At 48.4% G+C, this 14,604-nt stretch overlaps 1 protein-coding gene across 1 annotated transcript in view; it reads right to left on the bottom strand.

The window, feature by feature from the left end:
* The window catches only part of LOC137450657 (sodium/hydrogen exchanger 2-like), a 33,755-nt gene extending 19,709 nt beyond the window's left edge, over nucleotides 1-14,046 (bottom strand). The window contains 6 exon segments of the mRNA XM_068157467.1: nucleotides 790-986; nucleotides 4,716-4,933; nucleotides 11,176-11,426; nucleotides 12,209-12,672; nucleotides 13,787-13,952; nucleotides 13,954-14,046. Coding sequence (XP_068013568.1) covers nucleotides 790-986; nucleotides 4,716-4,933; nucleotides 11,176-11,426; nucleotides 12,209-12,672; nucleotides 13,787-13,952; nucleotides 13,954-14,046 — 1,389 coding nt within the window.
* Between the last annotated feature and the right edge of the window lie 558 nt (nucleotides 14,047-14,604).

Here is a 14,604-nt window from a genome sequence, read left to right as displayed (position 1 = left end):
TTCTGTCACCTTTATGCACCACCCTGGAGGTGTTCATGAGGGGATTGGACATGGCACTTGAAGCCATGGTTTAGTTAGGAGGTGTTGGGTGACAGGTTGGACTTGATGGTCTCAAAGGTCTTTTCCAACCTTATTGATTCTATGAAAGATGGGATAGGTTATCATGGCAAACACTTCAGCACATATTGTAAGTCAACAACTGCTAGTCACAACCTCACAAACCTTGAATACTGGGTTCAGTTTTGGGCCACTCACTACAGGGAGGACATTGAAGTGCTGGAGCCTGTCCAGAGAAGGGCAACAGAGCTGCTGAAGAGTGTAGAGCACAAGGCTTCTGTCAAGTGGCTGAGGAATCTGGGGTTGTTTAGCCTGGAAAAAAGCAGGCTGAGGGGAGACCTCCTCACTCTCTACAACTCCCTGAAAGGAGGTTGGAGACAAATGGGTGTTGGTCTCTTCTCTCAAGCAGCAGGTGACAGGATGAGAGCAAACAGCCTCAGACTGCACCAACAGATATTTAGGCTGGACATGAGGAATAATTTCTTCCCTGAAAGGATTGTAAAGCCCTGGAACAGGCTGCCTAGAGCAGTAGGGTCACCATCCCTAGTGGGATTTAAGAGAGATACAGACGTGGTGCTTAGGGACATGGCTTAGGGGTGAACTTGGTAGCCTTGGGCTACTGGTTGGCCTCGATTATCTTAAAGATCTTTTCCTATGATTTGAGGGGGGAGGGGAAATCATGCCCATTCCATAGCCCTGCTAATGATGGGATGATACTGAGGCTGTTTTTACCTGTATGAACACGGTAAAGAGGATGACAACAGTTGTTGCTGCAATGAAGAGCTTCTTCCTGTGAAAGTCAGGGAGCAAGAAAACCAACGAGAAACAAATGGCTCCTCGGAGGCCCCCATATGCTATAATGAATTGGTCTTTGCCAGTGATGGTGTTCACATGAAACCTGTTCACAAAGAAAGTCAGCACAAGGACCCCTGAAACGCAGAAAAGAAGATGGGAGCACATCAAGCAACAACAACAAAGCAGGTAGACAAAACTCCTAACCTTATGGTATATTTTGCAGCAAAACACCACTGAACACCAAGCACAAGGAACTGGCCAGGACCCAAGGCAGTGTATTCCCAATATGCCACTGCAGAAGAGCTTTTCTCCCAGCCAGGTCAAACAGGTTTGCATTTGTCTTGTCCAAACAAAAATTCATCCTCAATACATTTCAGATTTGGGGGATTACAAACACCGCTGCCTGGCCACAGCCCTGGGGGTTTGCACAACTATGGAATTTAAGGTAGTCCATCTTGTAGCAAACTCACTTGTTGTTTTTTTTCCCACTCAGTTCTCACTCCAGCTCAGAAACAGAGTTTCCTTCAGGACTCTGAGCCCTGCAGGGAAGCTTTAGTGTCATGCCACTCCCATGCCCATGGGTGCTCAGAACATCTTTACCTGATGACTCGGTGTTAAGCATCAGCTCAGTGCTGAACAGCCAGCGAGCACTGGCAACACAGGATGCACCAGCACTTTTCTTTTGATGGCAGTTAAAGCTTTTAGGGCAATTCCATGCTCATGGACCAGTTGAAATTTTACTCTTGTAATGATACAGGGCCCCAATTCCTAGAACTGAACTGAAACATGAGTTGCTTTATTCTAACTGGTGATAGCCAAAGACTGAATTGCTTGGATTGTAAATGCTCTCGAGGTAAACCACCAGCAACAGTTCAGCCATGAGTTACCCTCTAGTTTCCCACAGTTCCCACACAGTGGCTGGGATCAGCAGCTGCCTTCTGCCTGTGTTAATGGTGCTTCTTCACAAATCACTCACCCAGAAGATTTATGCTGTATGAATGTAAGGTGACACAGCCATTGGTGTAATTTATAGTCATTTACAGTCAAATTTATAGTGATTTATTAGTTGCAAATACATAAACAGATGCAGAAAGGTACAAGAAGTCGGGCCTTAAATCAGCAAGTTCTGCTCTTAATACCAACAGATAAGATAAACATGTTTCCTGGAGATTAATGACCATTGTGAGAGCTGATGGCACAGACTGCAACTGACTTCTGCTAGGAATTAGCTGCATTCACAGCACTGTTGCTCATCTGAAGGGTGTTTGGAAAATAAATCAGCTCCCAAAACAGTGCCTTTGCAATATGTGTACATCAAACCCCCTCCCAGGCAGGTGCAGCTAAAAATATCTCAACTTTGATTGCACATCAGACTGGTCTGGAGGAAACAAAAAGCTGGGGATGAACAGGAACAAAGAACTCAACTAAATGATCTTTGCAACACCTTCCCCATCTCCAGAGCTCTGTGGAGCAGGTGCTCAGAGCAGCAGATGTGAACTGCTTTGGTTTCAAGGTATAAACAAATTATTCATTAACAAAATCTCTCTCAGACCACAGCTGCAGCTACTGTAAAGCTCAGGCAGTGTTGAGGATTTAAAGGAACAAAACTTCCTTGAACTGATATCCTGGCCCTTGTCTTAACTTAATCCTTCCTCATAAACTATTGTTAGAATTCCCTAGCTGAATCCATGGGCAGTGTACCCCAAGAGAAGCCATGCCATTAATCATTTTGTGCAGAATCTGGAGGCACACCTTAACAGCAGAAGAAAACCTCCCTGGTGCTTGGCTAATAGTGGAACAGAGGTGCTGCCAGGGAATTCATGCATCCTGCTTTCTAGATTGTCTCTCATAGCAAAGCAGTTCCAGTCTCCAGGCTTCAGCAGAATCTTTCCTCATTCAAGAGCACTGGGAGGGTCCAGTAAATGCCAGTTTAGACCCTAATCCCAGCACTGTCAACCCAAAAGTCCCCAATTCCTGCATGCAGACTCCCTGGGTGCCTCCCATTTCTAGCTCAGTGCCTCAAGCTGCTGGATGAGTCTGAGCAGGTCAGGGGCTAATCTCAACCACCACCTCCACAGCAGGAATGTCCCAGCAGCGGCACCCTGCCCAGTTTGCATCCTACCAGCCCACCTGCAGCCTGCAGAAAAGGGATCAGATATGCAAGATGATTTTCAGCCCTGGCTTGTGTGTCTTTATTTAATTTTGACTAGAGAAAGAGGTTTATTTCCTGGCTGCAGCACTGAGCCCTTCCCTAACACTTTGCTGCATCAGAAGAGCTGTGTTTAGAGAGCCAGAAGTTTTTCAGTGTGCTCCTGCAATCTTACATCCTGCAATGAAGCATCTTTTTAGGTAGGGAAAGAAAAAGTCAAATTCACTCAGAACTACTTCTCTTCTGAGCAAATAATTTCAGAGTGAAGCACTCAGTCACAGTAAAGCATTTGAGCTTGCCCACAACTGACTAATAAGCACATTTCCAAGTGCATTTATGGTGCAGAGTTATTAAAACACACCTTGGCATGTGTATTACCAGCTAATAAACCCCATTCTGCTCTGTCTTGCTAATCATGGCCTGGCCTATTTAAGCAATTTCTTGAGGTGTCCATCAAATGTGAGCTCACTGCTTGACTTCAGTCATTTGTAAACATAAATCCTGCTGAATGTTTCTCAGCTCTCAAATTCTTTGGGGGGTGGGGGAAGTGTGCTCTGTTATAATTGCAGATAAAATTAATATACAAAAGCACCCATACATGAGGAGGGAGGGACTCTGCACCCACTTAGGTGACAGCCAAGGCACACTGTAAGAAGCAGTGGAGAATCAGCCTCTCTGACATCACAGCAGCACAAAATACAGCTGGGGACAATGGTAACACAGAGCAGCTTTTTTTTTCCCCCCTGGTCATTTACAATGCATGGAGATGGGATCCAAGAGTATTCTAGGACTAGGATTTGGGTTTTCATTATCTTTAAAGACTATTTTCATGCATAGCTCTCTTCCTCTAGTTACCACTAAGTCACTTTTTTAATGTAAGGTTGGTCAAAACTGCAATAGGTTTCGCAGGGAGATTGTAGAGTCTCCATCCATGAAGATAATCAAAAGCTGTCTAAGTAGAGTCCTGCCAAGTGCCCCTGCTTAGGCAGCAGGTTGGACCAGATGATCTCAAGAAGTCCCTGCCAACCTCATCAATTCCCTGATTCTGTGCAGTTCTGACATCCCCAGTCCTTAGCTGAAATCCCTGAGTAGGAGCAGAAACATCCTCACATTTTAGGTCCTGGTGTTCCTCCACCCAGCAGTAAGCTGTAAAGCAAAACAGCATCTCCAGGGACAGCTGCTTGAAGGTTCCCCCAGCTTCCCATTTAAGGTTGCTGCTGTACCCAAACTTGTTATGAAATAAATCCCTTAGACCCCTGCAATTTAGACTATGCAGCCAGAGGCCCCGTGGCTTTCTGATCCCAAGCTATGCTCTTACAACCTCCCTACTACCACAGAGACATCAAGGGACTAAGACACACTGAAATGGAAGAGGAGATCCCAGCAATCAAAGGAGGGTCTATGACAGAAGCATCAATAAAACAGATACTGTGAGAATTTCTATTTGTCACTACTGCAGTCTGTGGTGACTGGGCCAAGAAACGGCAGGAAAATGCAAGACTTGCTTCCCTCCTCCTCCATCGCTCCCTCAGCAGCATCAGCTGGGGTGTCCCACTTCAGCCCATGCATTCACATCTGGGATACCACACAACACAGCACAAGCAGGAAAGGAGGATGATGATGAGGGCAGGAGCACTCTCTCCTTTAATGGAGCCCCAGTTTTCACTTCCATAAACACTAACGTAACAACTAAACCTAAATCATTTCACCATACCTAGAGCTCTCCAAACGAGACAGAAGATGACAGTGAAGCAAATGTATGGCCAGTTCCACTCGTGGTTTTCTCCAATGGTGGAAACTCCAAGGAAGATGAAGATGAGGGTATCACTGACACTGCTCCACATCTTCATGAAGTATTTGACTGTGGTGTGAGACTTCAGAGAGATGTTGGCCTCCACGTAGCGTTTCATGCCCATGGCACAAGCAATGATGCTGAGAAGACAGAAACAAGCCAAGAGATTTTTCTACTTGAGCACATACATAGACACATTTATTCATTAATACATATATATATATATATGTTTGCAGACATCTCACTGGGTAGTGCTTCACTTCTTACCTCAGACCAAGATCAGGAGGACCACCAAGACAATAAAATACTACATAGGTTTGAATCTGGTTACAAAGAGATAAATACTTCACCATCTATTGCATTAATCAAAGGCACACAGCACTGCCCACAATTAACTAATCCAAATTCTTCCCATCACAGCACAGTTTGCAGTTGTTCAACTCTGCCAAACTCTGACCATCCAGGCTGAAAAGTTTCATGCTTAGAAATCCACTTTATGTGCCTGTAATGAGAGAAAGACATTGGAGGGAATGGAAACTCACTCTTCAGCATGAGAAACGTGTAAATAGGATTGAGAGAATCACAGAACTGTAGAGGTTAGAAGGAAATCATTCACTTCAACCTCCCTACCAAAGCAGATTCACCTAGAACAGGCTGCTGAGGAATGCACTCAAGTGGGTTTGGAATCTCTCCATGGAAGGAAAGTCCACAGCCTCTCTGGGCAGCCTGGGCCAGGGCTTCAGCACCCTCACAGGAAAGAAGTTCATACTTAATTTTAGGTGGAACCTGCTCTGCTGTAGTTTCTGTCTGTTGCCCCTTGTCCTATTGCTAGGCACCACTGAAAGGGGTCTGGCCCTATCCTCTTGACCTCACCTTTTAGCTATTAACCAGCATCGAGCAAATCCCCTCTGGGGCTGCTCTTCTCCAGGCTAAACAGCCCCAGGGCGCTCAGCCTTTCCGTATCACAAAGATGCTTCAGTCCCCTCAGCATCTTTGTATTTTCTGCTGGACTCTCTCCAGTAGTTCCCTGTCTCTGAGCTGGGGACCCCAGGACTGTGACTCCTGTGGGTTTGGCTGACACCTGCTCACTGCAGCAGACTCTTGTAGGACTCTGAATCAGAGCAGCCCTTCACCCAAGGGAACAAAAATAACCTGAAGCTGGAGAAGCTCAGGCATATGACACACCTCACGCTGTACTTCTAAGCCTGACAGTCCTTGCACTACAGATGATCTGGGCACAGCTAGGCAGCCAGTGACACCATGCAACCAAGAGACAACAAAACACTCAAGCACACTCATAAGGCCACACAGTGAACCAAGAAATGCTGTTATCACAGTTGGAACATCTGACCTCCTTGGGTGCTGCACACCCAAGGTCACTTCAGAAGTCTGCTGCACCAATTAAAGCCTCTGCCTTGCAATGGTTTGGGTTTTTTTGGTGAGTAATTGGTTCTTCCAGTTCCAGTCAGCCCAATTCATCAGCTTTGCAAATCAATACATTTTCAGGCCAGCAATCTCAGGAGGTCAACGAAATTGAGTGCTCAAAGATACAAAGTTCCTTGGGTTTATATATATATGTAAATATTTTTAACCTGGAGAGAAATATTTTGTTCTAAACATTGCAGCAGCATTACCAAAACAACTTTGCACTTCTGAGATCTGTTTACATGCAGACAAGCCTAGAGAGCAGATCCTCAGCTTGCAGAAGTGCACCTGGGTCTGACAGACTTAGTTTAGACACCAGCTGTGACCAGATTCACAGATCACACCAGGTTGGAAGGGATCCTTAAAGGTCATCTTGTCTAACCTCTCTGGGCTTTGATGGAACCAATCCAGGCTTGTCCCCTGACCCAGTGAACAGGACAGTCTGCAGATGAGCAGAGCTGATTGTGCTCTGGTTGAGGTTTTATAACCTGTGTGACACCAAAGACCCCAACTGTCTCCCCCTAAAGCTATTTCTTGATTTCAGGAAGACACTGCTGGCCACTGCATCACTGCTCCTCGTCTGTACTGCTGCTACCAAACACAGAGCAAAGGCTCCTTTCCTTCTGGCTCATCAGTGCCTCACCAGCACATCTTCACTTGGCATCTGTGGCTGGACCAAAACAAAGGACTGGACAACAGCTATGTTCCTTCCTGCTCGACTTAAAGCACTAAGAAAGTCAGCAACACTGCTGGGGGGAAATATTTATCAGAGGTTTGAGGAAGAGCAAAGGAGGGGAGGAAGGGGGCAAGGAGCGAGGAGGGGAGGAAGGGGGCAAGGAGCGAGGAGGGGAGGAAGGGGGCAAGGAGCGGAGGAAGGGGGCAAGGAGCGGAGGAAGGGGGCAAGGAGGGGAGGAAGGGGGCAAGGAGGGGAGGAAGGGGGCAAGAAGGGGAGGAAGGGGGCAAGGAGGGGAGGAAGGGGGCAAGGAGGGGAGGAAGGGGGCAAGGAGGGGAGGAAGGGGGCAAGGAGGGGAGGAAGGGGGCAAGGAGGGGAGGAAGGGGGCAAGGAGGGGAGGAAGGGGGCAAGGAGGGGAGGAAGGGGGCAAGGAGGGGAGGAAGGGGGCAAGGAGGGGAGGAAGGGGGCAAGGAGGGGAGGAAGGGGGCAAGGAGGGGAGGAAGGGGGCAAGGAGGGGAGGAAGGGGGCAAGGAGGGGAGGAAGGGGGCAAGGAGGGGAGGAAGGGGGCAAGGAGGGGAGGAAGGGGGCAAGGAGGGGAGGAAGGGGGCAAGGAGGGGAGGAAGGGGGCAAGGAGGGGAGGAAAGAGAAATTAAAATACTATTTTAAAAGATAAATTAGACCAAAAAAAAAGATTAAAAATACTATTAAAAAGAAACTTTTTTTTTAAAAGAAAGAGAGAGAAATAGATGAAGCAAAAGCCATCTGCAGAACTGTTCAGCAGCCTGAGTTGCACTCACAGATTTATTTTCTTTTAAACAAATTGATTTCTGGCTATCAAATTATTTTTCCAAGGAGACAAACTGCCAAGATCTGCTTCTCCTAACGCAGTATTCCCTGGTCACAAATGACTGAATGGTTTGAAATCAAGATATATAATGGAGGCATTTGTGATTTGGCAATGCCAAGAGCAGCAGTGCAGGAATCAGCTGCCTCTGCAGTTGTTTTGCTTTTGGAACAATGCATTATTCAAAAGAATAGAAAATGGGTTCCATAATGGGTACAGGAGATGGTGATTGATAGGAGCAGACACCATTAGGATTGAATGTTTTCTGCTCCATGATGATTATGCAGCTTATTTATTTCCCTGCTCTGTCTTATGCTCCTATAAATAGGCTTTCTCTTACCTATTCCCAGAGCTAGAATTGTTTGCAGTAATGCTGGAATATTGCTCCTATTAACCACTTGAGGGAACAAAATCTGCATGATAGAGGAATGGTTTTATACCCACAGCAGCATCATTGCTTTTCAAATTGGTCTTCCAGCTCCTCCTGTGCCTGGCTGCTATCTGACTTTGTTTGTTTATTTTCTTTTTCTCTTCATTACTGTCAGATTTACAGCTGTTTACACTGCAGCAGCCTAAGTGCACTTTGTAGCCCTTTGGGAAATATTAAATGGCTGTGACCCTCAGCACCAGCTGACTCACTTTAGGTAGGAGAACCAAATGCAACAGATATCAGCCTGCAGAAAGCGGGAGGACTAAACCACTCTGGTTTTCATCTGCTTTCTGAGGTGAGCTTTCTTTGACCTCCAGGCTTATATCCATTATTATATCTGGATTATATCCATTATTATATCTGTCTTCCCTTCAGCACATTCTCTGCAAGTGAAATGCACAATGGGTAAGCAAGAAGCTCAGTTGCCTCTCTTAGAACTGAAAATCCTGGCCCCAAATGATTCATGTTACTGGAAGAAACAGTGAAAATATTAATTAATTAGCTGCCTTATTTGCACCAGTACAGGTGAGAGGCTGAGCTGCTGGAATGCAACTTTGCAATGAAGGACCTGGGAGTAATGGTGGACAAGTTCACCATGAGCCAGCAAGGTGCTCTCGTGGCCAAGAATGTCAATGGTCTCCTGGGGTGCATTAAGATGAATGTGGCCAACAGATTGAAGGAGGTTCTTCCTCCCCTCTACTCTGCCCTAGTGAGGCCAGATGTGGAGTACTGGATCCAGTTCTAGGCTTCCCAGTTCAAGAGAGACAGGGAACTACAAGAGAGAGTTCAGGGAAGGCTGCAAAGATGCTGAGGGGCCTGGAACATCTCTGTGATGATGAGAGTCCTGGGGCTGTTTAGCCTGGAGAAGAGAAAATCAAGAGGGGATCTTCTCAATGCTTATCAATAGCTAAAGGGTGCAGGGCAAGAGGATGGGGGCCAGACTCATCTTGGTAATGCCCAGTGGCAAGACAAGGAGCAGTGGGCACAAACTGGAACACCAGCAGGTTACATCTAAATGTAAGGAAAAACTTGTTTGCTCTGAGGCTGCTGAAGCCCTGGCCCAGGCCACCCAGAGAAGCTGTAGAGTATCCTCTGGAGAGATTCCAAACCTGCCTGACCATTGTGATCCTGGGCAACTTGCTCTGGTCCCTTCCAACCACCACCATCCTGTGTTTCTGTAACCTATGGATTAGAAGTTGTGAGAGACCAACTTTACAGAACCAAACAGTTTGCTTCACTGATCCTGGAAGTCATGTGGGAACCCATGAGTTGGTACCTGAGACAGTGTGGGACAGTCCATGTCCATGTCTGCCCCATATTGCTGCACCCTCCCTGTACAGAAGCTTCACAGAGTAACCTGCCTGTGCTCTAATGTGGGTTTAGGCTGAAGAGTGCAACAACTGCAATTGCAAGAATTTGGGGGTTAGTACCTTCAAAACCTCCACCTCTGATAACTTTGGCTGAACTTGCTCAGTAGACTTCCAGCACTACTGGAGAGAATGGATATGAGCCTCAATCAGGAGGGCAGACAGACTCCTGAGCTGGGTCTCAACCTCTGGCAATCAGTCAGAATCTCCAGAGCAGAGGTGTCCATCAGACCTCCTCCACACCCAAACAGCAGGAATTGTTTCCAGGCTTCAGCTCTGCACAGAAACACAACTCCCACTCCATCACTCTCTTTGTTCTGTCACCATGAGGTCTGCCTCAGCATGCCCTTGAGGCCACCACCCAAAGCTGGCTGGTAGGTAGGGCATGTAGATGAGAGGGAGGATGCTAGGACAAATGTGCTGTAAACTGGGATCAAACCCTTCTGAGAAGTTGATCCAATACTCCTTGTACCTCTTCAGCTGTTGGTTGAGTTGGTGACACGGAAAAATAACTAAACAGGCCAAGAAAAGCTCTTCTGGCTCTGCCAAATCTACCAAACATCTCACTGCTTTCCAAAGAAAATCCATGGAGATGAGAGGAACATTCCTCAGCCTACATAAACCAATCTTGCTCAGCAATAGTCATCTGGATTGTTTGTGACTTGCAGCCATCACCATGGATGTGTCATTGTGTAATGTATGAAACGGGGTTACACCTCTGCTCCTCCACAGCCTTTCACCCTCCTTGTTTGCTGCCATACACAGATTTCACCTAAGCAATCCTGCTTGGAAACTTTCTCTGGTGCCTCTCAGTATGCACCTGCAGCCCAGAAGGCCAATGGCAGCCTGAGCTACAGCAAAGGCAGCATGGCCAGCAAGTCAAGAGAAGTGATTCTGTCACTTTATTCCCCTCTGGTGAGACCTCACCTGGAGTGCTGTGTCCAGCTCTGGGGGCTGCTGACACAAGAGAGATATGGACCTGCCAGAGTGGGTCCAGAGGAGACCATAAAGATGACCAGGGAGCTGGAGAGCCTCTCCTATGAAGATAGGCTAAAAGAATTGGGGCTGCTCAGCCTGGAGGAGGTTCTGGGGAGACCTTAGAGCTGCATTTCAATATCTGAAGGGGACCTACAGGAAGGCTGGGGAAGGGCTGTTTAGAAGGGCCTGTGGTGATAGGATGAAGGGCAATGGTTTGGAACTGCAGCAGGAGAGATTGAGGTTGGATGTAAGGCAGAAGTTCTGCAGAAGGAGGGTGATGAAATACTGGAACAGGCTGCCCAGGGATGTGGTTGAGGCCCCATCCCTGGAAGCATTCAGGATCAGACTTGCTGTGGCCCTGAGCAGCACCCCTGGTTTTTGTCCAGGGTGGGGTTCTTGTGCTGTTTATAAATTGGAAATAGCTGCAAATCTTGTAACTATTGTCTATTTTGTATAGATTCGTTGCATTTCATTGCAGCCTGTAGTTTTGCTTGCAAATCCAGCTCCCTCTGCTTCCAGCTGAGCTGCTCTGGCAATTCAGCGTTGGGGGGGCATTTTCAACCCACCACACGGAGGGCTGGACAAGACCACCTTTGAAGGCTGTCTTCCGATGCAATGAAAGGTTTCCCGGGCCAGTGAGAAGCTGGGGGCGGGGGGGAACTCACGCAACGATGCCCGAGAGGTGGAACATCTCGGCGGTGAGGTAGGAGAGGTAGCTGTAGAGGAAGACGAAGAGCGGCTCGATGACGCGGATGTCCTTGGTGAAGCGTGTGGTGAAGGCGGCGGTCAGCCCGAAGGCCAGCCCCACCAGCACGCCCCCCAGCCCCACCACGAAGAACTTCCCAACTCCAGCCAGCACGTCCAGGCTTTTGACCGCGGGCATTTCGCAGAAGGAGCGGAACAGCTTGTACAGCACCTGGCGGGGAGAGAGGAAAGGCACAACCGGCCGGTAAGGAGACGCTCCCTACACGTGGCCATAGGTAGCAAGGAGGCTGAAACGTGCCGCTGGGATTTCTGCCAGTGCAGGGGCAGCGACTGCCTCTGGAGGTCAGGCTCCTACCAGGGGAGGGCTGTGGCACCCAAGTGAATTTCTGTCTCAGATATAGTCAGAGATACCACAGAACAACAGAGCGGTGGGGGATGGAAAAGACCTCTGGAAGTCATCTAGTCCAACTGCCCTGCTAAACCAGGGTCACCCACAGCAGGGTGCCCAGAAATGCAATGTCCAGGGTGGGTTTGGAATCTCTCCAGAGAGGGAGACTCCACAACCTCCCAGGGCAGCCTGCTCCAGTGTTGTCACCCTCACAGTGAAAGAATATTTCCTCATATTTCCACGGAACTTCCTATGCCTCAACTTCTACCATTGCCCCTTGTGCACTGGGCATCACCCAGCAGAGCCTGGCTCCAGCCTCTTGGCACTCACCCTGCACATCTTTATAAACATGGATGAGGTCACCCCTTAGTCTCCTCCTCTCCAAGCTACAGAGCCCTCAGCTCCCTCAGGCTCTCCTCGTAACACTCTCTCTTCCCAATGTTCATCTGAAAGCTTCTCAGTGCCTCAGACCAGAGAAGCAGGCAGAGGATTCCTCTGCGAGAAGAGGTTGTCGATGCTTTTCCCCCCGTGCAGGTCTCACTCTCACCCCTCAGCAGCTGCCCATGCTTGCTGTGCAGAAGGAACACTGCAGGTCCAGCCCTTACCACGGTCACAGCATCGTTGAGGAGCGACTCCCCAAAGACCAGGATGTGCAGCTTCTCGTTGACGTGGATCTCCTCGAACACGGCCAGCACCGCCACGGGATCCACCGCCGCGATCAGGCTGCCGAAGAGCAGGTTGTGCAGCAGCGACACGTCCTGCAGCTGGAAGGCTTTCACCTGGCAGATCCCATAGAGGGAGAAGCCGATCCCAAACACGTTCCATATGGTCCCCACCACCGCGTAGAGGAGGATGGTGCCGATGTTCTCAAAGAAGGGGCGGCTGGGCATGAAGTAGCCTGCGTCCAGGACGATGGGCGGCAGGAGGTAGAGGAAGAAGATGTCGCTGTCCATAACTGGGGGGGACCTGTCATTTAAGCCATAGATGATTCCCCCCATGATGAGTCCTACAAATATCAGCAAGCAGCTTTCAGGAACGACAGAAGGCAGCTTGTTGTAGAGATGAAACCCTGGAAGTGCATGGAGAGAGACAAAACGTGTTATCTCACCAGCCCTAACTGGCTGAAGGGCAACAACAACCAGGCTGAGGAAGCTCCTGGAAGTGCATGGAGAGAGACAAAAGAAAGTATTATCACACCAGCCCTAATTGGCTGAAGAGCAACAACCAGGCTGAAAAACCCCTAAAAACACGGGGGGGGGGGGGGGGGGGGAAGCCCCCCTAAAAACACAGGGAAAAAACTAAACCATAGTAAAAATAAACTCATCACAGTATAACAATAAAAAATGATGATAATAAATCTGTGATCATTATCATTTCTTCATGCCTGTCAAGAGAGTTGAGACCTCATGCTGGAGCAGCACAAGGGAAAGACCATTCCCATCTGAAAGAAGTTTCTCAGCTAAATGAATCTCAGAGACTCCTCCCTTCTAAGGAAAAAGAAACCCAAATTAAAATCAATTAAAAAAAATACCTTTCCTATCAGTAGTTTAATAGAAGTGATCATCATTCCTAGAAGCAGGGGGGGAAAGGAAGAAAATCTGTCATTTGCACTTTCCAACAGGTAGTTTTGAAGGAAAGAAAAGAGGGAAAAAAAAAACCCCAGAACACCAATTTTTTGTGGGTGCTGGTAGACAACCTTCCCCGAGCCAGAGAGATTTCATTTAGGCTGTACAACACCCTGCCCATGGGTTGAATGATTCCTTGGGCAGTCTGGACCCAAAAGCCTTTTGCAAGGCCAAGGAATGCTCCTTTTAAGAGGAAGGTCTCAGTGGACAGCCTGTATGGAGGTCGCTGGCAAGCTAACAGAGGTGAAGGCACACCTTGGTGTGGGCTGCAGCTAAACAGAATTCCTCCTCCTGGGTAGCCTGATTCTCTTCCTGCTAACAGCCACACCAGGCAGAGGTGTGAGCTTCTAGATGGAAAGCCATAATTTGCAGCCTAAAAGGCAATGAGGTAGTTGTTCTCCACGGGTGCAGCATGTCTGGCACACAGCCTGTGCCTCCTCACAACTTGGCATCTTAGCTCAGGCTCCAGGACTGGGGGAGATGAAGCAAAACCCAGCCTTGCCCTCACCATACCCACAGAGACCCCCTGCCCTTCCTCACCCTCTCAAGATGCCTTACCGATTTTGGCCAGGGATGCAAGCATGATCCACAGTGTGATTTCAAAGGGGACTTGGACATGCTGGTAGTCCATAGAGAAGAAGGCATGCTCGGAGGATTCATTGCCCTGGGGGTCCTCGGGAGCCCAGCTGATGTTCTCCAGGATCACATCCTCCAGCAGCGGCATCGGTGGGGACCTTGGTGGCTTGGAGGATGGAGGAGAGCAAAGACCCAGCTAGGACAGCAGCTGCAGCTTTGCACCCTGGTCCCTGCCTGTCCATTTACCCTGGACACTGCCTGGCACAGGGATTTGGCTTCTGGCTGCTCCCGGTTGGTGGATGAGTGACTGGGAGCAGCGTTGGAGATAGCAGCATTTGTCTCACCCTCCTTGTCTGGGCTGCAGCAAAGAGAGGAGCAACTGCTCCACCTCCCCCAACTCTCCTCCCTGGTCTGTTAGTTTCCAGCTGGGAGACCCTGTGAGAGAATCACAGCCTTTGGCTCCACATGCCCACATAGGCAGAGGCTTCCTTGAGGATATCTCAGGCACCTTTACACCAACTGCACATTTCTGAATGCTTGAGATAGAGACAAGTTGCATTTTAGCCCTAACTCCTGACAGATTTTAGCTTCTGGTCTCTCAGAAACTCTTTTTGAAGGTAGAGAGAAAGTATCTTCTAGGCTTTGATGGAACAGGTCTCATATAAAACAGCTCCATCCAGAAATGGACCTACCTTAGAGTGGACTTCACTGCATTTCTCCAGCACTCACAGAGAGAAGACCTGGCACCGACATTACTCATAATCGGTTTCATTTGGTCAGCCAAACAAAGCACCTAGCTT

The sequence above is a fragment of the Melanerpes formicivorus genome, unplaced genomic scaffold (assembly GCF_026170545.1).
Source record: "Melanerpes formicivorus ecotype bairdi unplaced genomic scaffold, bMelFor1.0.p_v2 SCAF_37, whole genome shotgun sequence".
NCBI lineage: Eukaryota > Metazoa > Chordata > Aves > Piciformes > Picidae > Melanerpes > Melanerpes formicivorus.
The sequence above is the reverse complement of the archived record's forward strand: the minus strand, read 5'-3'. Positions and strand labels throughout refer to the sequence as shown.